General features: G+C 35.7%; 1 protein-coding gene and 1 long non-coding RNA gene across 2 annotated transcripts in view; both read right to left on the reverse strand.

Moving 5' to 3' along the window:
- The window catches only part of SNX7 (sorting nexin 7), a 92946-nt gene that overhangs the window by 38996 nt on the left and 26434 nt on the right, over positions 1–27516 (reverse strand). The window contains 5 exon segments of the mRNA XM_038541237.1: positions 13993–14079; positions 16872–17071; positions 22190–22388; positions 24230–24394; positions 24736–24846. Coding sequence (XP_038397165.1) covers positions 13993–14079; positions 16872–17071; positions 22190–22388; positions 24230–24394; positions 24736–24846 — 762 coding nt within the window.
- LOC119876384 lies at positions 1808–4410 on the reverse strand. Its single transcript, XR_005361156.1, has 4 exons — positions 4123–4410; positions 3318–3377; positions 2346–2467; positions 1808–1935 (listed from the first exon to the last, which is right to left on the reverse strand). It is a non-coding gene; the product is annotated as an uncharacterized LOC119876384 (long non-coding RNA).

Raw genomic sequence — 27516 nt, forward strand, 5'->3', positions numbered from 1 at the left:
TAGCAGCAAGAGATCAGAAGTAAATAGGCACCCGTAGGAGTCAAATTAAATCAATTCTGATACATGCATACAATGAAATACCATGTAGCTGTATAAGGCCAGTGACTGTAATGCTGACCAGGATATTATATTAATAAGGCAAAGTGTTGAAAACTTTATAGCATATTACTAGATTCATTAAGAAAAGGGAAATCAGGATGTATATTGTATTTGTAGTACATCCATGAAGAAACATGGAAGGCCAGAAAAGTGACTGACCAACAGGATGTACTTGTAATGTGGGTGGCAGGAGTTGGAGGACATAGGCTATGGGGATGGGACGATGACTTTTCATTAAATGTGAGTTTTAAAATTCATAAATTTTGAATCATGCGAAGGTATTACCTATTCAAATAAATCATTTTAGTTGTTTTTTTTTTTTTTAAAACAACATGCTAAGTTCTTACTTTAGAATTCAAAAACATACATGTTTTGGAAGAAATGAAACACTGAAGTTCCTTATGTTCATAAATGCCTACTTATGGTTGGAGATAATATCTGTAGGGACATATCTGTAAGGATCCAAAAGTAAGGCACAGAAATAGAGACTCTGGGCTCCTTTTTCCTTATTGTTGAACTGTGTGAACATATAACCTTTTCTAATGAAGAGGGAATGTTAGATGACTCAAAAGAGATGTTAAAGATGTATGTGAATAGAAAAAGGTGGTATTTCTACATTAATATATTATTTACTTAGTTATTATTAATTCTCATTATTCAATATTAGAAAACCATACATTTATACATTGGTGTGATCTTAAATGTGTATAACTAAGTTAACCTAAATGTTATAACTAAAAATTTTACATTGAACAAAAACCTCGACTTGTAGGGAGTGATCTTCATTGGAAAGCTTGTGTTTGCCGTTCTCCATGTGACAGTGATGACCATATCTGGTGCGTGGGCATGCCCTTTCTGTATCCTTATTTCTGGACTACCCATGACGTGTCCAGGATTTTCCTGGTGGAAAGGTCTGTGCCAGCTCTTTTAATACATGAAAGATCTGTTTTGAACACATTTCTCTGTCCACTTTCCTACTCATTTGAGATTAAAAGCTTCAGGATCAGAGGGTCTCCTGGCAGGCAGAACCAGTGGAGGTTTGTATATTTTTGAAAATGCCCCAGTGATCTTGAACTCCTACCCTTTCCCAGGCCACACTGCTGTTGAGAACCACTGACACACACTAGGGAAGAAATCGTGCTCCTTTAATTCATTTCACACCCTCTTTTTACTGAGAGATAAGCAAAGCAGGTCAATTTACTCTAAAATTAATACCATGAAAACTGCCAGTTCACTGTGACAGAGTATTTCAAATCACCACTAATGTTCTGCAGCAGGAACGGCAAATGGAATTTATCACACATGCAAACTCTGACTGATTGATAGGAGTTAGCTGAAGCATGTTGATAAGCATCTTTTCAAATGTTGCCCTGGAAACAGTTTTATATCGAATCGAATCTAATTGGAATACAGTTTAACAGCACCCTTTCTGGAGTCCTGCTTCGACAACTCTGACGTTTGCAATATTGAACCTGTACCTTTCTCGCTCTATGCCTCAGTTTTCACATTTGTAAAATGAGGAAGTAATAGTTCCTACACCTCACTGTATGTGAGATGTAAATGAGGTAAAACGTCTATAGCACTTAGAAGCACAGACAGTGATTAAGAAATGTTAGCTATTACCACCAACACCACCACCACCACCACCACCATCATCACCACCACCACCACCACCACCACGATGTTAGTTTTAGCATGACATACTGACCTGGTAAAATAAGTCTATATAATAATTTCTTAAGAGAAGAAAAAGAAGAATTTCAGCTTTCTGAGATCACCACAACTCTCTATGTTCCAAAGTGTTTTCAAGTTGCAATTTCCAATGCATTATGATCTCTAAGTATGATTTTTTGGAGGCGATAAAAGGGGAAAGCATAAACAGTTAAAATTCCATTCTGTTTGGATTCTAGTAGAAAATAATTGTCATTTGTCTTAAAATATTCTGGGCTTCTGACCCACCCTATCAGAAAAAAAAAAAAAACCTATTTACAAAATATGGGGTGTGCAGTGCCAGGTCATAGGTCTGGCTCTGCTGTTTGACTAGCTAATGGTGGACAAATCACTTAACCTATCTTATCAAAGTCATCACCACTACCACCTTGGTTTATGCCGTCATCTTTTCCTACTGTCTTGGGACTCTGCAGGTCTTTTTGTTTCCCTTGCAGAAACAGAGTGAGCATTTGAAAGCGACTACAAATTCTTCCATTTCCCTTTCTCTTCCTGAACAATTCAGTCCTGAAACTTACTTGATGGGGCTGAGCAAAGCTGATGTCTATGTTCGTGGAGGAAGGGAGGCAAAGTCACGGTGGCCCAGAGCAGGACATCAAAGCATTCACAAGACGATGAAGTAGACCCTTCAAAAAGTAGTCTGGAAAGGGAAGTCACAGCCCAAGCAGAGTGAGGTGGGTGCCTTAATGTGTGTGTGTGGCCGGGCAGGGGGCATGGGGAAACAGAATCCTAGAGTGTAAAAATGCCTTGCACGGGTGTGGCATTTTTTGGTGCAAAAATCCAAGTTGGGTGAGGTACTTAGGAAAGAAGATGACAAGATCTATGCAACATTGGTTACAAACGGGATTGATCAAATAGGAAGCTATATGAAGGATACTTGGAACCTGTTTCTCATGGTCAGAAAGGGAACTACAAAAAAGGAAAGAAAGAAAACTAGGGTGAACCCTTATGATGCTGTGTTTGAACTGGAGGCACTGGTATGAATTATGTTTTTCATATATGTAATTAGACAAATAAAAACAGATACAAAGATGTGTGTGTGTGATTCTACATAGATATATTCCCTATCTCTATCCATTCAGGTCTTAGAATCAGTGATACCTCAATAGCAGCAAACACATCTAATGCCAAGATATTGTATTCTACATACAATTTTTCCCACTAGAAGTAAGCAGGGTTTGTTGGAAAAAGTGCTGATTCCAGGGCTGGTGCAAGAGAAGGACAAGAAAAGCCTGGAATGTCTTGTTGTATGAGAAAGAATGATGGGAGCATGTCAAAAAGGAAAAAAAAAAAAAAACCCACCTTGAAGACTGCCCTATTATTAGCCAATTTGGGGCAATTTGCATATAAAAATACACAGTGATAGTAATGGACCTACTGACTAACACAGAAAACCACACACACACACACCCCAATTGGAAGTTAAACGTACCATAAGGAATGGTATAATTACACAGTCTCAAAGTAGCTCTGCACAAAGTTTTTATTACCTGCAAAGGTACAGGAGTGATTTTACAGTGGAGAAGCTTAGCAGGCATCACCTTGGTCAACTGTTTAGAAGAGGACATTATCATTAATGGGACAAATAAAAATCCTGTGCTTCTTAACAGAGATCAATGAAAAGATCACAGTATCACTTGAACACTATTCCTGCCAAAGACTGATAATTTAAATCTAATCACAGGGGAAAGTCAAACAAGTTGGTATGGGAGGTATTCTGCATAATAACTGGTCTCTACAGTGTCATGGTCATGAAAGTCAGGAAAGATGAAAGACTTGTTGAAGACTGAAGAAAAAATGTAACTAAATGCTGTCAATAACATTATAGAACAGGGGCAAAATCTGAGTGAGGTCTGAGCATTAGATGAAAGTCATGTTTCAATGTTGCTAGTTGTCTCATGGTTATGTAGGAGAGTGTCCTTGTTTGCAAGAAACATGCACCATCAGGAGTCATAAGTACAACTTACTTTCCAATGGTTCAAGGGAAAAAAAATTTTTTTGAGTTGTCCTTACAACTTTTCTGTAAATCAATTTAAGATTTAAAAAATACTGGGACACCTGGGTGGCTCAGCGGTTTGAGCATCTGCCTTTGGCTCAGGACGTGATCCCGGATTCCCGGGATCAAGTCCCGCATTGGGAACCTGCTTCTCCTCCCTCTGCCTATGTCTCTGTCTCTCTTTCTATGTCTCTCGTGTATAAATAAGTAAAATCTTTAAAATAAAAAAAGGTTTAAAAAATACCAAACTTAAAAGCCACAGCACACCACATCATATGTCTTCCCTGGTTGGAACTTACCAGTGGCTCCCATGGCAACTCGAATAAAATGCAAGACCTCTGTGTTCTTATCCTGCTTGCTAGGTCCGGTCTTCACTGCCAGCCTCTACCCCTTAGTCTTCTGTACTGTAGCTACACTAGCTGTAACTAAGCTCCCGGAACATGCAGAACTCATTCCCATTTCAGAGCTTTGTAAGGGTTCTTCTTAGAACACTCATGTCCAGATCTTGGAATGATTGCCTCTTGTCAGCATTCAGCTGTCCTCTCAACACTCCCTTTTCAGAAAGGCCTTCTCATCCCTTCTTGGCAGTCTCTATCAGTGATTTAATTTAAATTTATTCTTATCAAATTAATTTGTTTATTACATTAGCATAGTCATTTATTGATTTTATTTTCCTTTATTTTCAATACCCCCCACCTAGACTGTAATCACCTTTCAGGATAGGGGCTTTGTCGTTCTCCATCCCTGCAATTTCCTCACAGCCAAGTGCTTAGATAGAGAATGAGCTAATAACTTGGCTGATTGACAGTCTAGGCCTTAATTTCCTCATCTACAAAATGGGAATAAATTACTCTCTATCTTACAGTATTATACATGGAATAATAAATGCAAATGATTAGCACAGTGCCTGATACACAACGGTTACTAAATAAATCCAAAATATGCATATACAGGGGAAAGAACTAGTTTGGGTCTAGAATCTCTTTGAAAGTTGAATGGTGCTTTATAGGGTATCTCCCCCTAAATTTACAGCCTATTGACTATGATTTAATAGAAAGAAGAATGCTTACTTTCCAAAGCCTAGATATATAACTAATCAAATTGTACTTTATTTAGTGATATTGCACTGTGCTAGAAGAAAAATCACTGGTTCTATTCTTTGTAGAAATATATATATATATACATATACATATATATATATATATTTAAAAGTGCTAGTTAAATGATTCATACTTTAAATAATATGTTTTATGATACCATTATATATTCTCTAACATATTATTCTTTTATACTTTCTTCCTCCTACTTACCAAAATTTTTACTGACACAAGCTCTAGATTTATAAACATTAATTCATCTTCAAAAAATTTTTCTTCAAAGTAAGCATTATTTCTGCATGTTCATGGATAAAGAATAATTAATGTCTGATTAAGGTCACAAGTTAAGTAAAAGTGAATCAAAGCCCTCTCCAGGCTGCAGACTCCCAGTGTGTTATTGCTCTAAGCATAATCAAATATTTATTGAGTGCCCAGGCAGGGCCAGGAGTGAAAGAGATATGTAAGACAGACCCTTAGGACACATTTCTTATTAACAAAAAGTCTAAATTAAAAGGAAATTGAATCTATTTTGAGTTTCTATATGGGACAGCTATTTAAACCATTATATCTATGGTGGGTATAACTCCACAGACAAAACCACAAATCCACAAGGACACCATAAGTAGAATTTCTTAAATCCTGAGAAGAAATGACTAGAATTTTAAATCACTTCTTTCACTTATCCATTTGTTACTTTTTCTATTGCAGTTAAGACAGTGGGGGGAAAAATGTTCCTAGGGAAAGACACAGAGCTAACAATCTTCCTTTAGAAAATCATCTACAACAATGTTACACTGCCTCTGTTTTTCTACAGTCTTCCATTGTCTTCTCCCTCCTTCCAGCCTCACCCACCACAAGCATACACAAGCCTTATTCATCAAGACTCTAGGTTTATGTGTTCTTTTTTCAAATCAGTAAATGTTAAGGTACAACGCATTCCCTAAGCAAATTTCATGGGTAAAAATTTTGGAAGTAATACAAGTTTTTCACTTCACCTTCAAATATTGCCTGATTAATTTTCCTGGTAACAGTTAAGATGAGCTAGTCAGTGTTCAGGTTTGTGTTTATGATAGACGTGTTAGTGTTTGTGGATTCCTCCCCCCGCCAAAAAAAAAAGTGACTAAAACATGCGTTTTTTGGTCACAATATAAAGATGTGTTGATCTTTGAGTTGATTTGAAATACTTTACCTCTAGCTCTTTTTGTTAGTATGTTTCTTACTGTTTCATATTAGATTTGATATAGCTTCAAAAGCTATTATACAACTAGCTTAAACACAGTAGTAGATAAAGGAATGACTACAAAGGGAAAATAAGAGTAGGGAAAAATCATGGTCAAAGCCAGGTGTGAGGCTGACACAAAGGACACACATACTTGCCCGGCAGGTCTGGATCTGAATTGAAGCTCTTAATAGCCTAGGAACTAATGTAAAAAGTGGGATGGGATCAGGTATAAAAGCTGATGTGTATATGCTGAAAAAAAGCTAATGGCTCAGGAGAAATAAGATCCTATTGCTGGTGCTGAGACATAAATGAAACTTTTCTCAAGAGTCCTCATAAATGAAAAATAAAATGTAGTCAGTGCTGTTGATGCTTATCATAAAGGGATTTATGGTTCTCCTCCTTAAAATGTCCTTCATTATAAATCAATAGCATAATACCAAGTACAGTTTAGTTTAAATAATCCTATAAAGTCCAAAACACAACTTTTTGATAGTCTGTACAAATTCAGATACATTTTAAAGTATCTATTCAATTTCCTAGAGTGACAAGCTGGGGTTGGTCGGAGTGTCCACTTTTCAGTCCAAGTTAATTGCTGCTTCTTCTTTTTTTAATATATTTTTTTGACAACGTGAAGGTCTGAGAAATTACAGCCACCACTTACACTTTGCTCCAGAAGAATGAAACATCCGATACATACTTCCAAAAAAAGTTTTTTTTAATATTGTTTATAGAAATATTTACAATCTAACACTAGAGTTAGACGCTGGGTTAAGAGTTTTCAGATGCAAAAGAAAAACCCTTTCAGATGCCGATTTAACAACACTCTAGGGAAGATACTCCCCATGACTGTTATAGTTGAGGAAATTAAAGCAAGGAAAATGTAAGTAACTTGCCTAAAACTACAAAGGCACACAACCCTGTGGTTGAAATCACATGCAACTCTGCAACTGCGTTTGAAACCTTGTATGAAATACTTAGCAGGGAGTGCTCTACTTAAAATGCCAGGAGCATAAAAATAAATGTTAGAGGGGAAAATTAATATGGTAAAATTTCAAATGGAGATCCCAAGCTCAAAAGATTCTTAGTCATAGGGTAGACATGACTTTTTAGCCTTGAATCAAATACCCATTAGCCTCCTTTAAAGTTTATATAAACAGAAGTACATGTTTTGTTTTTTGCCCCCACCACTCAAGCCAATGCCCTGAATGAGAGGCCTGCCAGTAAAGGTACAGAGGGAGAGGAATTCTAAGCACTGCCAGGGACTTTGTTCTGGAAGGAGAAGCTGCTGAAGGCCATTTTGATTACAGCTTCCCCCATTCTCTCATCCCTAAATCCTACCCAGCTGTGGTATACTATTCTAATATGTGCTACACTGTGTATTTGTGGCACATATGTATTAGTTGTTTATCCAGAATCCATTCCCCACTTCCCTTCTTACTACCTGAAAGAGCCCTAGTTTTTTTCTGGTGTTTGCAGCAGGGAGCATATTGTTAGCTTCTCTAAGTCCATTCTGATGGCCACATTCCCACTCCAAGTAACTGACTTGATCATGGACTTTTCACAACTCTGGCTAGTGAGAAACAAGGAACAGTCTGCTTGGATGCCTTCTAGAATAAATGGATAAAAGAAAATATACAAGAAAAAAGTCCCCTTTCCTTCCACCAGATAGTGTCACATCCTTTACCACTGGATGAGAGTGGTATATGTAAATGTGTGTACCTGTGTGTATGTGAGAGATACACACACAAAGATGTAAACAGACAAAAAAGAAGCAGAGAGAGGAAACCAGATACTAAGAAATGAGGCATACAGAAAGGAATAAATGTGTAAAATGTCAGGGGAGAGAGATAAGACAATAAATATCCAAGAAAAGGTAGAGGTGACCTCTGTTCCCCCACCACACACACAAAAAAGTTATGTCAATACTTTCATTTCCTAGAAGCTTAGAGGAAAGCCAATCCTGCTTTGTGAAGCATTTAGTACACTATCAAGAACATCTGAAGATTAATAGCCACTATTTGAGGCCAAGAGTAAAATACTAGTTCAAAAATAGCAAGTCATACAGAGCGAAGACCAGCTTGAATAAATTTGGTATCTGTTTGCATCTACTGAATGTGGCTATATGCAAATCCAGATCATAATGATCTTATGAAAATGTATTTTTTTTTTTTTTTGCTCACATAAATATACTGCTAAACAGCTATGGCATTCTATCTAGATCCAACTCTCAGATTCTATGCACATATTGCTAAATGTCAAATGTATTCATATTCATTTATATTTGAATGCTGCTTTGAGTGGAAAACTATAAATCATCCATTCAAAAATAAAAACAAAAATAAAATGGATATGCAGCATTATTTAGCACCACAGATGAACCTTATTTATCTTGCAGTTAAGCAGAGAAGTGAATAAGCATTTTCAAACAGAAGCTCTGACTCTGAAAACTTAATAACTGCAAAAACCACAAGTTTCTTCAAATATCTGAGTTTTCCTCATAATCTCAGTTATTGTTATACTTTTAGGTCCAAAGTCAGAAATTCTCTTACTTTGACTGAACAGCATCTATTTCATTATCTTTCCTGGAACACATAAGACTACTCTCAATTTCTCTTGAAATACTTTATTATCTACACTTATCTTAATTATTCTGTATCAAGCTGTTTTTATAAATGCCTCATAAGTGGAGAAGTGGTTAAAAAAGTTGTATGACTCTAAATAAATCTGTTGAGTTCATTTTGTTGGTTCCATCACTTACCACCAGCCAAAGCTATATAAATTCCCTTTCTTCCTCTTCACCTGCTATTCCCTCTCTGGTTTTTAATATTGGAATATGCTATGGCTCAGTCCTAGGACCTCTTTTTTCTCATCCGTTGGTGACCTCAACAAATCTCATGGCTTTAAATACTACCTGCTAACAACTCCGAAATATGTATCTTCAGCTGGATCCCTGATCTGACCTCTAGATATTTATATGTAACTCTATACTCAAAATCTCCATTTGGGTATCTGATAGGCACATCAACTTTAAATGTTCAAATACGATTTCTTCATCTTCCCCATTAAGCCTGTCCCTTCTAAAGTTTTCCCCATTTCAATTTATACCAACTCTTACCTTCCAGTTGCTCAGTCCAAAAACCTTGGTATCATCCTTGCCCACTCATAATCCACAGATGTCCAGATAGCAAACAGCTCTGCCTTTGAAATCTACTTGGAATCTGACCACTTCACACCACTTCCACCTTGCTCCAAGCTGTTGTGTCTCAGGGGGACTATAAGAGCTAGTCTTCAGTGCTGGTGTTCTTCTATTCCATGCCACATACACATCAACCCTCGTCTTACCCAAGCACAGTGATTACTTCATAACTTACTTCTAATCATGTTACTTCTCCGGTCAACTATCCTCTTCCTATTTCACTGAGACCAGGGGTCTCACAATCTGACCCCTCTGACCCCATCTTGTACAACTTCTTTCACTTGCTCATTCCATTCCAGCAACACTAGTCTCCAGGCTTCTGCTGAAAAGCGCAGGCCTATTTACTCTTTGCACTTCTTCACTCTACCTGAAATGCTCTTCTCCAGAATATTCATATAGTTCAAGACATCGCCTCTTTCAGGTTTTAGTTGATCACCTTCTTGATAAGACCTTCCCTGACCCCCAGTTTTAAATTTCACTGCTCCCAAACACTCCCTCTTCTCCACACTTATCATTATATGACAATCAATTTAAATTTTAATAGATTGTTTCCTATTGTCTCCATCCACTAGAATGAGGTCGGCTTTCTTGACTGCTATCTCTCCAATGCTTGCAATAGTGTCTCTCTTATAGTAGGTACTCAACAAGATTTGTTGACAGGTTTCGCTGAATACCTCTACCTGTCCCCTTAACAAGCTAGATGTTTAGAGTCACTAACAACTTGAAGCACTGGCTTCCCTTCATTTTTTAACTGTTATTCTATCTTCCATCTACCTCTCTCTCAAATTTACTTCCTTGTTACTCCCCTACTACCTCTTCAGTTCAAGCTCTCACTGGATCTACACCCAAAGGATAAAACCCATATTCCTCATCCTGACAAATGACAAGGCTCTCTTCCTATCTGACTGTAACCTACCTTTACAGCCACATCACCTCATCTCCCCTATACCTACTCTCTGTACATGTACATCAGCCTAGTTTTCTCAGTTTAGCATGCTTTTTGAACCTTTCATAATACTAACTGTACCTGAAATATGCTCCCTGCTCTTCATGGAACAAGTCTCAAGTCATTTTACAGGAGCCACCTCAAATATTACTTCTACAAAATCATCAAAATAACAGCAGCTAACGGCCACTGAGTGCTTCCTAGGATTCAAATAATTTATTCACATTGTATCATTTAATCCTTAAGCAAATCTATTAGAAAGGTACTAATAACTTCCCCCAAATCATACATGATAAAACAAGGCTCAAAAAAGTTAGGAAACATATCCTAGGTCACAGACTTAAGCAGATGAACTAGGATTGGATCGTAGGTCTATCTAATCCTAAAGCCTAAATGTCAAAACTCTACATAAACAGCTGAACTGACCTTCAAATGGGTATTCTGAAAGTCTTTACTGAGTTTAGATCATTTTAAAATGATTGATTTTATTGTTGTGAGATAAGAACTACAAACGACAAATTCCAAGAAACTGACACTTTGCAACTATTTAGATAATAAAGAATTCACTCTAGAAACACTGTTTTAATCTGCAGGAAAACACATAATTTTTGTAGGCATATTTGTGTGATGAGAAAAAGTAACAGAAACACCATTACTGACAATTTACAGCATTTGCAAAATTACAGGCAAGGTAACAGACCAGAACCTTGTTTTTGTATACCACAGAGCCCACATAAAGGTTGCCTGATCTGTCTGAAAGGACCTCTGGAATGTTACATCTCTGCTAATCTCCACCCAATAATTATAACTCTCCTAGTTTTTGCCTGTCTTGGTAAAGCTTCATCTCACAGACCTTTTCATTATGAGTTGCTTTGCTGGGTTTGCATATAGCAACCCACCCAAAGGTGACTTTGATGGAGCCTCTAAAGGCAGCCCCGGCAGGTCTCCATAGAAATGGCCCCAGGGCTGTCTCCAAAGTGGCCCTGCTTGAGTTGCCATGGTAAACAACCAGGCTAGATTGCTATATTCAGTTCTCTGCCAGGGTCGTCATGGTGACTGCAAAGGATGGCTCCTTAGAAGGACCTCACAAGGGCGCGTTTCCATGGTGACCCTATCCTGCATATTTCTAAGCAACTTCCCTCCGGTTGTTCTGTGACCAATCATGGCAGGTTCAGTTTGAGAGTAACCCTGGAAGGTTTCTCCCAAAGACATCATCATAACACAGGGATTTGAAAGTGAGGTCTATAAACACATAAACTGCCTGAAAATGTAAATGGTACCATTCATAAATCATTAAATTAGTCCCTATATGTTTTAGGAAGGATCTGTTTTGATGGGTAACAAAAAAAAAAAAAAAAAAAAACAACAAAAAAAAAACCCCCACATACACAAAAAACCCACATTTGCAACGTCTGTTAAATGTGTCTGTTTCAAATCTTAATTTAAAATATCTTACAGAGTATAATGCAGATAATTAAAGTTTCAAATTTCTCCAATCTTACAACATAGCAGATAACTAGGTAAAAAATACTTTATAGTGGATATGACACATACACATAAAATGAAATCATAAATACAGATGGATCATTAGGTTATAATGAGATATCAAGGAAATTTTTATAGAGCAAAAGACAAAATATTTGCAAGTCAAATGAAAAAAAAAATGTGTTTTTTTAGTTGAGTTGGGAAAGCCTAGCCATATTTGGGCCCAAGCTATTTTTTCCTGTATTTTTGTGGTTGGAACAATCTCAATTACTCTTCCTTTCAATTTAAAATATGAATATAAACCATTCTGAACAGATGCTTGGTTTTTAAGCCATTTAACTATTCTCTTGAAACTTTAAAATACTGTACTTTATCTAGTATTTAGTTAAGGGCAAATTTCATCTAATTGCTAATTTCAATATCTTTAAAAATTACTTAACAAATAAAAAGAACCACAGTTTAAAAAATACAATTATAATTTCTGTACATGCATTAACTCTCTTTTGTTCTTTCCAAGTGACTCTTCAAATTTACACACACACACACACACACACACACACACATTCCTTATAGTGAAGAAAAGGTTAACCCTGGGTTTCCTCTTTTTACTCTTCATCTTGAGGTAAGATGAAGATAAATCAAACATGATTTCCCCCCTGAGCATTAGTTCCTCTGGTTTTATATTTTCCATTATTTTCTCTCTCAGATGCCATTCTCCTATTCTATCTACTGCAGTCCACCACTGCCCATGCACCTTCCATGCACCTTGATTTTGTGAATCAGAGCAATCACTGCAATTTTCATACACTCATTTATTCACTAAATACTTATTGAGTGGCTACCATATATCAGGCACTGTTTTAGGGGCTAAAAACACTTCAGGAATCAAATAAAAAAAAAATCCCTGCCCTTCAGGTGCTTAGATTATGGACCAGGAGAGAGAGAAAGATAGTACAAAAAAAAAGCAGTAAGTACAAAATCATATCTCTAGTTAGAAAATGATTAAAGCCTGGGAGAAAATTAAAGCAGGGAAGACGGAGGCTGTTCCCAAGCCAGGATGGGATTGTAATAGTAGGATTAATGGGGGGTTTCAAGAACTCCCCAGGCACCTGCCATAAGCATACTCAATATCGTACTCAGTACTAAACCAAATCCTTACATTATAAAAAGATCACAGAGAAATCAACAGAAGTTAACCAAAGTAATACTCAATTTTTCCCATTTTGATACTTGCGGCACAGTCTGTGGAAGGCAACTGATACCATGACCCCTTATCCTACTTCTGCTTCAAGAACTATATGAACTTGAGCAAGTTACTCCACCTTCAAAACCTCTTTCTCAATATTAAACTGAGAATAATAACTCCAAGCTGAAAACAGTACTCTGAAGATATGCAAAGATAATAAAATGCTAAAATACTGTGGGTTATACCATAATGTCCGGAATTAACACAAGAACTCTACAGGAAAAAGAGGTGAAGAGAGAGACAGATGAAGAAAGGTGGTCAAAATGCTGGAAATTAATGAAGCCCAGCGATGGCTATATGAGTGAATTCATCATATCACTTTTTATGTTTGAAATTTCCCATAAAAATCTACTGCAAGGAAAGATGAAACCTGAAAGCAAAGATACTTCCTTTATAAGTGTTTACAAGAATTAGAAAAAAGTGTACAGAAACATGGACTTATTTTGTATAAACACCTTATAAAATGAGCAAAAGGTGGATTTATCTACTAACCTTCTGGAACAATGCTAGGTACTTTCCATACCTTCTTCTAACACTCTAATTAAAAAAAAAAAAAAAAAAAATTACGGGGATTCCTGGGTGGCTCAGCAGTTTAGTGCCTGCCTTTGGTCCAGGGTGTGATCCTGGAGTCCCGGGATCAAGTTCCGCGTCAGGCTCCCTGCATGGAGCCTGCTTCTCCCTCTGCCTGTGTCTCTGCCTTTCTCTCTCTCTCATGAATAAATAAATAAAATCTTTAAAATAAATAAATAATTAATTTATTAAAAAAATACTTCCTACTTTACGTATCAAAAGAAACAATATAAGAAGGAAAGCAGAAAAGTATCACTGGTAAGCTTGCAGACTCACTGGGTACTCAATGTCTAATAGATTTTTAGAAGACAGTTTAGTATCATTTGCTGAATCCTTAAAAATAAGCATGCTAATAAAAATTTCAGACTGAATTCTCTATTATTATATCAAGAAACTTAAAAACTTACCAGATCAGTATCTGCCTTTTTATATGTCAAAGCTTCCACTTTGGAATCCAGTTCTGCTTGTATTTGGTCTCTCCTTTTCATAACACCCTTCATATCAAAACACAAGGATGGAATGGGTTGTACTTAGGTTTAATAATATTTGTATGACAAAAATATACATTTTAGAATATAAATAGCCTATCTTCCCCAAGTCATCAGTCCTTTGGGAGATACAATGACTTAAAGAAATTTTTTAATCTCTAAAAGCTAAACTGAAAGCAAGTATTTAAGAGAGTTTTTTTTTTCATAAATCTTTTATTCATTTTCCCGATGCACATCTTACTAGTTTAGGTATTTTATGTACAACTCTTGATGGAGCACTCTAGACATACATTGTTCTTCAAAAAGAGCAAAACCAAAACAAATAAACAAAAAAAAATCAGTGAGAGCACTGAAAATATATGGTAGGGTGTAAAGTGGTTGCAGTTGGGAGGTCATACAGGCCACTCACTCACCTAAAAATATCTATAATAACTGGCAGTTACCCAATTCTAAAGGCATGGTTAATTGAGTTAATTATAGCAGGGAATCAGAAAAGTGAAGTGTGTACTCATATTTTAGACTTTGTTTTAGCTTAAAATATATCAATATTAATCAATTAGCCATGCTTTTGAGGAGAAATCATAGCCTCTTCTCTGAGAGGAGTTCCATCTTGTTTTCTTGAATAACCATGATTTCATGTTTCAGTGTCCTTAAACTTTAAAACACCCCTGTGAAGGAATCTGAATGCAGAATTCACCTTTATCTTTTATAATGTTTGCCAGTCTTTTACAATGTTTTTCCCTTACTGACTCACTTTTCTTCCAAGACCTGCTACCAAGGCTTCATAGACACAAGGACTCTTTTTATATGTACACATCTTCTACTGGTTTTCACAATACTAATTTAAACAATAAAATCATGATAATGAACACAAGTGGCCTCAACAGGTTAAGGAAAAAATAAGGTAAGTTCTAGGTAAGTAAACAATTCAACCAGAAAGAGTAGAAGTGAAGAACATAAAAGAGCTTTAATGAGCCACAGGTCTTTGAGGGGTTTTCAGAGGAAAGGAAGAACCTACCTATAAATCAGCTGAATGGTGACCAGATAACATGGCTATAGTATTCGGGAACTGAGAGGCATTAAGATAAAAAAAAGCATCCTAAAAATTAGTCTAGTTTTGTGCCTGGTGGAATCACTCTTAAAATACTCAAAAGAGATGAACATTTCTCCTATTTTCAAAGAACTCAATAGAAAATTCAACTAATTATCACAGATCTTTTACATTTACTTCAATGTTTCATTGCCATTAATATCATGGACCCCTTCTTTCTCTAACGCAAATGACAAATACTACAATTGTGTCTCATTGATTTAAGGTGTATTTCCATAAATATGAAGTATTATGCTTCACGTGAGTAGAATAGTTTAAGTAAGAGCTGGCTTCAGAAGACAACTAGTAAAATTACACAAATTTAATCATCTTGTCAAGGCATACATTTCACTATTTTAGCTCACATATAAAGAAAATCTTCCAACATAAAGCAGAACCAGAAGTGCAATATAAATACTACTATTTATGCCCTAAGAGTCTACAACATAATATAATCAAATGAGAACCTACAAAATAATTCTTTCTGGTGGCAATTATAATTTTTCCATATGTATAATGACACATGACTTAAATTACATAATTTTCATCTTGACGTAATAAAGAGAAAAACACACCTTAAGAGAGAAGAATATACTATTTTTAATTATACAAATCAGATCTCTTTGAAGAGCCACACGGTGAGGGGGGAGGATATCAATAATGAAGTAAAACAATGAAATGTAGCCAAGGAAATTGATGGAGACAAGGAGACTCCTCCACCGTGAAACACTAGAAGCCTCTGTGAAGCAAGAAGGCTCTGTTTATAGAAGACCCCAATAAAGGTAAGTAACAGCAGCAACCTGAAATATCTACAAAATATTGAATAACTGGGAAAGAAAAGGCTATATGTGATAAATACAAAAGGGACAGACCTCATGCTGAAAGGCTAAGAGAGTTTTCCTTACCAAGACAGAAGCAAAATTAAAAAAAAAGAAATCCGTCTAAACCAAGAGTACAGGAAAACAGACACGGCTCCAATTACAATCGGCAGAAGAAATGGACTCTCTCTGAATGTAAGCAGACTCCTTCCCCCACTGCCATGCTACAACACCAGAACCCTGAGGGCATCAGTTTGTGCTAGCTGCTCTGAGAAGAGGATAATACTGGATGAAAAACATTAGCTCTGCAGTTAGCATTGCTAAATCCCAAATATCTGGAAACCTTAACTTGAACTGAGGAGGTTAAATGCAAAACTTTGATATAAGAGGAATAAAAGCCTTTGTAAATAGTGAAAGAAAAACATTTTAACTTGAAGGATTTCTTTTTAGAAGCGCCCAGAAAACAGAACAAACGTCAAGATCCTTCTCAAGTACTTTGTACATCATGGTACTAAATAAATTGCTAAATCAAATGTGCCTAGAAGTAGGTAACCAACTCTTTCATGAAAGGAAATTTCTAAAGCACTAAAAATTTTTAAAATACAATTTTAAAAGCTTAGAAAAACGAATCATGTTGTCTTCGTAAATCTTGACTGAGGATGTTTCAAATGTCTGTGTTATACGTCACTGTTGCTTTGTCTTTTACTCACATATTCTTCTACTCATTAATTCATTTATATAGTGAACAAATATTTATGGAGCATCTGTATGCAAAGCATTCTGCTAGGACAGGAGAATAGTGGTGAAAAAAAAACAGAAATAGAAACTGCCTTTGTAAAACTTATAAACAGGTCAGGGACTAAGGTAAAAGTATAATGAGGCATTCTTACCATTAACATTTCACTATAAAGTACATACTCATGTACTACAGGAAGCAGGGCCTCTGAGAGTCCAGACATCCGCTTCTCAGTGGCCTTACAACATTGGTCAATGCAGCTGGCAACCCCCTTTAGAGTATCAACCAGATCTTCTTCTGATGCTGACCACAGAACGTGAATTGGGCCATATTCTTTCATTTCATCAGAATATTCTAAAAACAAAAATTAAGTTCTTCAATTTATAGAAGTTTTACAAATCCTTATATTAAAGACCTTATTTTTCTCACTGTGCTTATGTTCTTCTAAATGAACATAAGTAGATGGATATCATCTTTGATTAAATTGAACAGTCATTCTAATCTACTAAGGTCAGTTCTCGAATGACTACTGTCCAAGAGTAATCAGTAAAAGCATCCCTTTTCATTTCTGAAAGTATCCTGGATTGAAATATAAATTATACAGGACCACCATATCTATCATGGGCCTCTGCCTACCAAATAAACTACACCTCAGTGTCTCATAGACAGTATTACCTAAACAAACTCATCTTCTTTTGAATACATATCCTAACAGTAAGTTTAACAGTAAGTTTTTCCAGTGATCTAAGCAAAAAATCTGGTTATCATCCTATACACAAACTTTGCAGAGCCATTCGATCACCAAATCTAATATTTCTTAATGTCTATCTATCCAACCACCCATCCATTTATCCATCCATCCATCCATCCATCCATCCATCCATCCACCTATCTGTTCTTGCTTCTACGGTTGTCAGCTCATGAGCATCTGTAACTTTAGAAATTAGAAATTAGAAAGTTCTCTATGATCAGTTTCTACATTGTCTCTCCAGGTCCAACTCTTGAGATTCTCTCCCAAAGATATTTTAATTCAGCCAAAATAATTACTCATTCATGAATATCTCATGATTTCTCCTCAAATATTACACATATCCCTTTGCCTTGCCCACTGCCATTTCTACCATCTGACAAACTACTTCTAAACTTTTAAATCCTGCCACAAATAAATTCCTTCAGATTCTGTTTCAGAAAATTCGTAGATGCTTGGTCCTCAATGAGCCGATCATAATTTTATACTTCTATTAAAGCCTATCATAATTTTATGCTTGTAATATCCCATTCTATCATAATTGCTTGTATAAATCTTATGTTCCTAGGCCATATGCTCCTTAAAACAGGGGCTGAGTCTCATTATTTTCTTTCATCTCAAAGTCTGATACATACTGTGTTCAATAAATATTTTCAATTAGTGAAAGAATGAATGAACAACAAAAGATTATTCAGTGCTTGATAAGCCATTAATTCAAAAATTTGGAGTCCATTTTAAAATCTGAGTATTTTTACATTTTTCCTTTTATATTATCATCTTTCAATGATAGCTTTTTATGGTAGAGAATGTATAAGCAGTGAGTGATTTTTTTTGTCTAGTATCCATTAAATACAATGAAATTTCCTATATTTTATCATTTTACTGCTCATTAGGATTAGATGAAATATGTCATATTACTCTGAATTAAATCATTAAAATATCAAAAGTTTGATCAAGTGAACTGAAAAATATTTTTAAGAATTTAAAAATAATGAAAATATTAGCTTGTCACTGAATAAAGTTATTAGGCCTCACGACCACTAGAGCCTTTGCAATTGCACCCTCCTGATCTAGGCCTATCCTTTGTTTTAAATAATGGCCATACTACACTAATATTTCTGGCAAAGAAAAATGTTCTCCTTTATCTCTTTTTCTCAAATTTTGTGTACATCAGTGTGTATCAGTATACCTCTGCAACATTTATGTTTATAGAGAGAGCTTCCCTAAAATTCTCCACTGTGCTTATACAGCACTCAGATCACATTTGTAAGCAAACACTTAATGAGTTGCACTGTGATCTATTAATATACCTGTTTCCCCAACTAGACTCACTGAGCTCAAGGACAGGTACCATTCTATTCCTCCTTTAACCTCCAGCACAGAGAAGCAGCGCAGCATGTTTTCAATACAAATATGGCAAATAAACGGAACACAAAATAAAACAAGATCAAAGAAAAAACTTGAATAATTTTTTTTTTTTTAAGATTTTATTTATTTATTTGAGAGAGAGTGACTTCGAGAAGGGGGAGGGGCAGAGAGGGAGGGTGAGGCAGACTGCCTGCTGAGCAGAAAGCTAGACCCAGCTGGATCATTTGGCCCTGAGACCATGACCTGAGCTGAAGGCAGACACTTAACCAACTGAGCCAGCCAGGCATCCCAAAACTTGAATAAAAAATTTTTAAGAAGAGAAACCCTAGCTATGATCACCAAAGTTTCATGATTTGAGTATGAATAAAATGCCCTATATAGCTTAGGCTCTGAAGGCTACAAAAGACAACACTCATCATTTTGAATAGAATTTGACAAGTGGGCTTCACATTGGAAAGACTAAGAAATCCCTCAAGTTTGGGTCAGTGGCAATCACTCCCTGAAAATTAGAACTCAAATTTATAAAGTCTACCATAAAATCCAGTTTTCCCTCTGAACAATTCAGAAACTTTAGAGTATACCAATGATTTAAAAACTGTTCCCTAAAAAAAATAAATAAAAATTGTTCCCTCGCACCAGCAAATATGAAGCAGCATATTGATATTCTACAAAACTCCTCTCAAGAGTTTCCAGGGGCTTCTCTGACTTGCTATCCCACTTAACTAGGCATCAAGAATATACTTAACAGAATTGGAATCATGGAACCCAGTTAAAACAATTAGCCTCTTGAGATTAAGAAAAAGACAAATGGTAAATAACAAGGACAGACCACGAAGTCTTAAAAAAATTATTAAACTACATTTAGTTACCACAATGACATCATCAAGTATCAATGCACGGGAAAAAAGAGATAAATGGAAATGTACACTCAGCTATAACAATTTCTTCTGTTTTTTAAATAACCAATTGATTCTTGATAAAGCAAATTTTCCTACCACCAAATGATATGTTAACTCATTGATTTTTTTCAACATTGAACAGGTTTTAGTTGAGTACCTACTATGTGTGAACTACATGAAGATACTAGAAATAAAACAAATCTTTTCCCTTTTGGTCCTGATGGAATTTACTGTTTAATGGGGGATCAAAAAAACTAAAAAATAAGCCATCAATGTAGATACTTAAAGTAGTTCATCTCTCAAACCAATTTATAATAGAAGGTAATAAATAAATTGACTTGACTTAGCCACTTATTTTTAAGTAGTTAAATGCAATTAGAAAATTACCAAAAAGTCATTATGGAATCAGAAAAAAATCATCATGGAATAAAATGTAACTTATAAACCAAAAAAAAAAAAAAAAAAAAGGAAACTGAAAAAGGAAATGGTGACTAAAAATAAAAATAGGAAGAGGGACCTAATTTCCAGTATATAAATCTCTCTGCCATGCTAGGACAGGCCTAATGCAGAGTACTGGGTCCAAAAATATTACCAGAAAATGTGGAAACCCTATTTTCTAAAACATCACTTGATTTTTTTTTTTTTTTTTAGATTTTTATTTATTTGAGAGAGAGAGAACACCAGAGAGCAAGACAGCACAAGTGGGGAGGGAGGAAGAAGGGAGAGGAGGTGGAGGGAGAGAGAGAAGCAGACTCCCCGCTGAGCAGGGAGCCCAAATCAGGGAGCCCGAATCAGGGAGCCCAAAGTGGGGCTTGATCCCAGGACCCTGGGATCACGACCTGAGCCAAAGGCAGATGCTTAACCCACTAAGCCACCCAGACACCCCCACTTCTTTGATTTTAGGCTATGATCCATGTTATACATTTGAGACCAACTTTATACAACTCTTCTCAAAATCTGAAGCTCAGGGCTTGAGTTGCCACTAATAGTTATTTAAGTGAGAACAAGAAGAGCTAGTGATTAACTAAAGCAAATGGGACTGACCATAAAACTACCTTCAAAATCATATAGAAAAAAAAAAAAGAAAAAATCATATAGAAATAAAAAATTAAAAAAAAAAAAAAAAAAGAAAGAAAAAATTTTCTCAATAGGTCTGGTCAAAAGCCATACTTGAAGGTGAAATTCTAACTTGATGTTATGTGGTTCCTCATGTAATGAGCTCAGAAGTCACTGCTCAATGTTAACAAGGAAAATGCTGAATAGACTGAAAAATAAATAACTTCTCTTGCTTCTCTAAGACAGAAAAGGCCACAAGACAAACCACTGCTCTCAAGATTGGAAAGACAGATGAAAACAAGGAGTCGTGGGTTACCGGGTATATGCTAAAGACCAAAAGAAACCACCTCTAGCCACCCACTGCTGGGGTAGGGAGACTGGAACTGTAATTGAGGAACTGCTGGAGGCTCAGTGTGGACATCTTTAAGAGTTATAAACTTCAGGAGGACCCAGTCATGGGGAGGCCCCCTCCACAATATTGTTGAGATTTACTCCGAGGAGCTCAACTAGGTCCCACAGTAAATACTGAATAAAAATTACTCCTGCTTCTTGCAGAGGGAAATGAACCATCTTTAAATAGCCAGAGCACTCTGTTCTTCTTTTTTTTTTCTTGTATTTATTTTTTCTTTTATTTTTATTATTTATTTATTTATATTTGCACTTTATTCATTTATCTATCTATTAATTTATTTATTTTTGGACTCCATTCTTCTTAACAAAGGCCTGCCCTCAGAGAAAACTAGTTAACCAGAGCATAACCTGCTCAGGGATCATCAGAGCCTACCTGACCTGGAGCAAGGGCAATACTCAACTCTAGTCCACTCTGGCCATTCTGTCCCAACTAAGTAGGGAGGGAAAAACTGAGAAACTCTTGTGCAGTTCACATTCCAGAGGCACTGGCTCACTAAAAGATTAAGACTTAATCACAAAATTATAGAACCGTTCAGGTGTAACAATTTTTTCTGTATTTAAAACTATAGAGTCTTTCTCCTCTGCAGTATCTTACCACGTTACTAAAGGCAGGTTAATAGCAGTTCCTTTTACCCGGGATCATGTCTGACTATTAGGAAAAAATCACAAGGCATAATATAAAGCAAAAAAGATAATTTAAAGAGACAGAGCAAGCATCATAATCAGACATGGCAGGGACCTTGAAATGATCAGACCCAGAATCTAAAGCAACAATGATTAATATGCTAAGGGCTCTAATAGATAAAGTAAATGGGATGCAAGAACAGATGTGGGTAGTAAGCAGAGACACAGAAATCTCTGAGAAAGAACCAAATCAGAGAAAGAACCAAAAAGAAATACTAACTTAACATTGCTTTACTACACTAGCAAATGTGAAGAACCATCAGAAATTGAACAACTTTGTAATCACATTCCAGTAATTCTACATACCCCTTTCTTCCTTGTAAATTCTCTGAGATATTTTATCTATCAAATTTATTTTCTGGCTAAATATTTCAATAAAGTTATTCATTTCCATGAACTCCTCTGGGCGGCTTTTCACCCCTCTCATTGACATTGCAACAGCTCTGACTGTCTGCCCCATCCTGCTGAGTAATCCAGGCCCTTGCTTCTTGTGCGAAGAGAGTTCCTAGAAACAAACAGACAGACAAACAAATGAAATATTTGTGGCAAAGCAAATATTCCAATATTCCCAACAAAAGGAAATCCAATTGGAAGGATAAAGATTATAAAAATGTTTCATATACTTTATGTAGTTTGAAGCAGGTGAGTTATATTAGGGTACAGTTCTTTCTCTAAGTGCGTCTTCTTGATAATATTCTTTTTCAAAGTACTCGTGTCAAACATGTATACATGTTTCCTCTCAACATGGATCTTTTAAAGAACAAGGTTTAACAGAGGAGATCATGCTTAAGGAGATATTGGAGAAGATAAGAGGATAATATGAGATGCAATCTATATTTTATAACAGGGATTTAATGGGAAAATGATTGAGAGAAGATTTCTCAGGGTCTAAACTACACCCTAAAAAAAAAAAAAAAACAAAGGAAAATTTCATTAATTCTTCAGTTATAATAATAGCTAACATATACTGAGAGCTTAGTATCTTCCAGGTACTATACTCCAACTTTCTAATATGTAACTCACAATAAACACTATCATGTAGGTTCTATTATTATCCTCATTTTACAGAAGAAAACACAAGCATAGGAAGGTTAAGGAGCTTGCTCAAAGTCCAAGAGCAATTAAGTGGTAGATAAGATTCAGTCTGACTCCAGAGGCTTCACTGCTAAGCACTAACTAGCTTTGTCTTCATAATGTTTCTACAGTAGTTTGTAAGTATATACTCCCTGAGCACAGCTCTTTAATCAACTGAAGTGGGTAAACTGTGACACTACCTCTACTGGCTGGCTGCCTGTAGAGAAAGATTTTTAAGAATATATGTAGTGAGTGCTGTTTCATAGTTAACCTGAGAGGGAGGGCTACCAACTTGCTAAATAGAAGAACTGAAATAAAAGGATACATCACACAAAAGTAATCCTTTAGAAGTATGGCATATTAAAAAAGAACACCAAGAAGGCCAAGGGATTCTGGTGATGGTTATAACACTTGTTGAAACATAGGTTTAGGATCAAATAACCGTTGACCAAATAAAAGGTTACCCACAAGAAAAAAAAAATCTATAAATAATAATGCTGACTACCAAATCTACAGATAAAAATAGTATTATGTATTATTTTCCCAAATATTAAATACTATCTTTATCCAGATTTTCTTTCTGAAGGCCTTACACAAAATAATAAAGTAAACTTGTTTATCTCCAGTATGATTTTTTGTGCATATAACAACAGATGTCACCTTTGACCAGGTAACACATACATCTATCCAGGAATGCTAAAGGATCACTTGATAGAGTAAACATTATCAAAAAGCACAAGTCACAAATGGCAAGCTATTACCGCAGATGTGACTACAGAGAATGTTTCTGACAACTTCTAAGGTTCTGGAGTCAGGCCACAAATTCATTTCACGTAAGTCTCAAAGGGCTTCCAAATGGCAGTGCTATCTGTCAAGACTGAGATGAACTACATTCTAGCATATATCACTTTGGCAAGAACTGAGAGATAGAAAACCCAATATTGGTCAGCAATTACTTAATATTGACCATTTGCCCTATTTTCCTATTCAGTATTAGCTATATATGCAAGGGGTATCCTGACCATAAAAAAAAATTTGGCTACCAAGAGAAATATGAATATGTGTATGCGAGGAAGATAGAAGATGTGTGTGATGTTTACATGTCGACTTGACACAGGGTTAAATCTGAAGGATATCTCTCCAGTGTCTGATATTCCATTGTAATTCAGGGATGCTGCTGCCTGATTTATAAAGGTAAATAAGAGGAAGCATACAACCTACTATACATAAAGACACTAAAGGATTACATGAGTGTAAATCAAAATTCTTTACCCAAGCTTGTGCAGTAAGAAACACTTTGAAGTCTTCATTAAATGTTAAAGTTGGATGATCAGCAATTCGGTTCAGGAATTTATGCAATGCCTTCCTGCGTGTCTCAATGAAGTCATCATTAAAGCGTTCCACCATTCCTTTCACAATAAACTTCTCAGGCAATGGCTGAAGCAAAAAAATTTTAAAAGGTTAACTGAGCATCATGTGGCATGCGATTATAAGGAATTCTATACTCTTCTTTTTTGGAAGGCTATTCGAACATGTGATCGTTTCTTATAAAAGTAATTCTTCAAGATTCACAATGCCAGAACCAAAACCTGCAAAATCTTAACATATTAGAATAGTTTAGAAAAACAAATCTGTACATAGATTGAATGTTTAAGAGCAAATGTTTCTAAGATCAATGAGTTACACTGATTTTAAAGGTCTGACATTAGGTGTTAGGCATTCTAATGATTCACAAGACAAAATGGCAGCCACTTTACGAAAAAAAAAAGTACACTTACTGGAATAATCAGAGTAGGGTGTGCTTCTTCAAGTTTTCCTTTCAACCAAAGGAAATCTTGATAACGTCTCCTAACTTCAAATTCACTGGAGTCAAATTCCCCACGAGATGTCTGAAGAAAGTAGGAGAAAATAACAGCACACGCAATATAAGACAGAAGACATTTGCCTCATGTTATTTTAGACATTCTGAAATAAATGGGTCTCTAAGAAAAATTAACAAATTCTAATTATTCAGTGTTTGTCAGCCTGTACTTTTTTTGCAGTCATCAATTCATGTAGCAGATGAAACAAAGCAAACTTTCCAGTATTTCCAGAAAGAAAGCAAACATCATGCTCAAATTTAAAATCCAAACTGAAAAATCTGTCTTAGAGCAGCCATCTGCCTTCCACAAGATTTTAACTACGATTATATTTGGCATGACTTTCTTGCTAACAAGAAAGTGTGTTCTGAATTTAGGTTTCAAATATATTTTTCTCAAGATGATTAGAATTCAGAATTTGAGGAAAGTCCTATTTTTGTAATTTGGAAAATAACCTGAACATAACTGAGAAAAAATGTTTTCCTGGAATTTGCTCAAATGAATTGCTTTGGTAAAATTTGCTTTCAGTATGTGAAAATTCTAACATTTTACAGAGTGATTTTACCACTGTTTAAAAAATGTTATTAATGAAGATTTGATGTGAAAAGAAAATCTTCCTGTCATTTCTCAAGGGATTTTGAGTTATATGCCTAAACTCCTAAAAATTAAGCAAATAAATTAAAATATCTATTCTCAACAAACCAAAAATCTATGCCAACACATATGACAAGAAGAACATGGGTACAATATCAACTTCACTTCCATTGCCCGAATTCCAAGACAAATAAAAGAACATTATTTAATGCACACACACTCACTCTCACCAATATCTCATTAAGTAAATTTTTGCATATTAAAAATTATACACACTAATATTAAGGTTGAAAGTTTCCTGGAGGAATAATGCTGGAATAACACATTGCATGCATATTTTACACTCACCAGAAATATCAATCACCCACACAAATGAATGCAATTGTAAAATGAAGAAGTTCAAGTCATAGATGCAGTCTTAATTGTCACAAAAGGTTCACAAAAGTTATACTTTCTAAGGTTTATTTTTTTTAAAACAAATGTGTAGAATATCATACAATATATTTTATCAAAACATTTCATTTTTAGTGGGAAAAAGTAGAGGTAAATGAGATGCAAAAGTCTAAGGAACACAAAACACTATGAAATCTTAACTATGGGTACAAGTTACGGAAATGGTAAAAATAGGAAAACTAAATCTAGTAGAAACACAGTTTAACAACATATATACGAGTTGGTATGTGTACATATATATGCAAATACACACATATGCATACATATATATGCACACAAAACATGGTTTATAGTCACTCATTAAAAAATACTTATTGAACACCTTCTTGTACCAGGCACATATGCATAGGTTTACTACCAATTTCCAAAAATATAAGTTGGCATAACCAATACTAAAATACCCCAAAATTGGGCAGTGAAGAGCTTTGTGTGTCCTCAAGAATTTTCAACACTTTAAGTAAACATAGAACAATCTGATATAAATTCTGGCAAGAGGAAGATGTAAAATCAAGTCAAATAATTGGTTGATTCTGTACCCATCACTCAGTCATTGACTTAGAAGAGTTTTCTAACATACTGCAATACCAGAGGAAGAAAACAGAAGATGAGTACTAGTTTCAAAAACAGTGTGTTCGTTCATGCTACTTTAAGAATTAATTCTATTGCCAAAGAGTTATAAGACTAAGATATGGCAAGGAAAACAAATATTATTAACTAGGTTCAGATCATGATTAATTTCCCAACAGCAGGGACAAAATCATTGTCCCACCTAAAGTGGTCAATTTTGATCATTAGAAGATAGACAGAAGCTTCCAACTACAGGAATAACAGGGTTTGATGACAGATCTCCAACTTAGAACTGGTGTTCCAAAAAGTTATTTTGAAGCACGAATAATGCTTCTAATATAGAATACAGTTTTCCATGGAAGCCATATTGTAAATGGTGTTTAATCTTTCATGTCTGACCATAAAAAGTTGGGTACTTGAAGTTGAGGACTAAACTAACTCATGAGATCCATACCTCAAAATATACTCATTCAACAAGCAGTGACCTTTGGTCAAGGGTAGTGACTCTGGGCTTTCAGGATTTAGAAAACTGTTTCTGAGGGGAGAGGAACCTTAGGATCAGGAATATACTTTAACCCCTACTCCACACTGGCAGGCATCTAGGAGTCTATCTTCATAATGAGGATGTGAGAGGGAAGACCCCTGTTACATCTCTTCACTCTTGTTTCTGTATGTGTTAAAGGAAGTCACATCTCTTCATCTCCAAAAGAGAAAGTACTTCTTTAGAGCTATCACTTCAGATATTCTAACCTGGAGATTAAAGGGTAATTTCCCACAAGAACAAGAGATCCTTGGAACATGGGCTTCCTGACACTCATAATTATTTACAGCCACGTCATTCTTAAGTATTCCTAAGTAGGATATTGTCAGTGTACATATGTGCATACGTATATGTGCATTTACCCTTATAATATTTTTTAAAATATTTTACTTACTTATTCATGAGAGACACACAGAGAGAGGCAGAGACACAGACAGAGGGAGAATCAGGCTCCCTGTGGGTTGCCTGATGCAGGACTCAATCCCAGGACTCTGGGATCACGCCCTGAGCCAAAAGCAAACGTTCAACCACTGAGCCATCCAGGT

The sequence above is a fragment of the Canis lupus genome, chromosome 6 (genome assembly GCF_011100685.1).
Source record: "Canis lupus familiaris isolate Mischka breed German Shepherd chromosome 6, alternate assembly UU_Cfam_GSD_1.0, whole genome shotgun sequence".
NCBI lineage: Eukaryota > Metazoa > Chordata > Mammalia > Carnivora > Canidae > Canis > Canis lupus.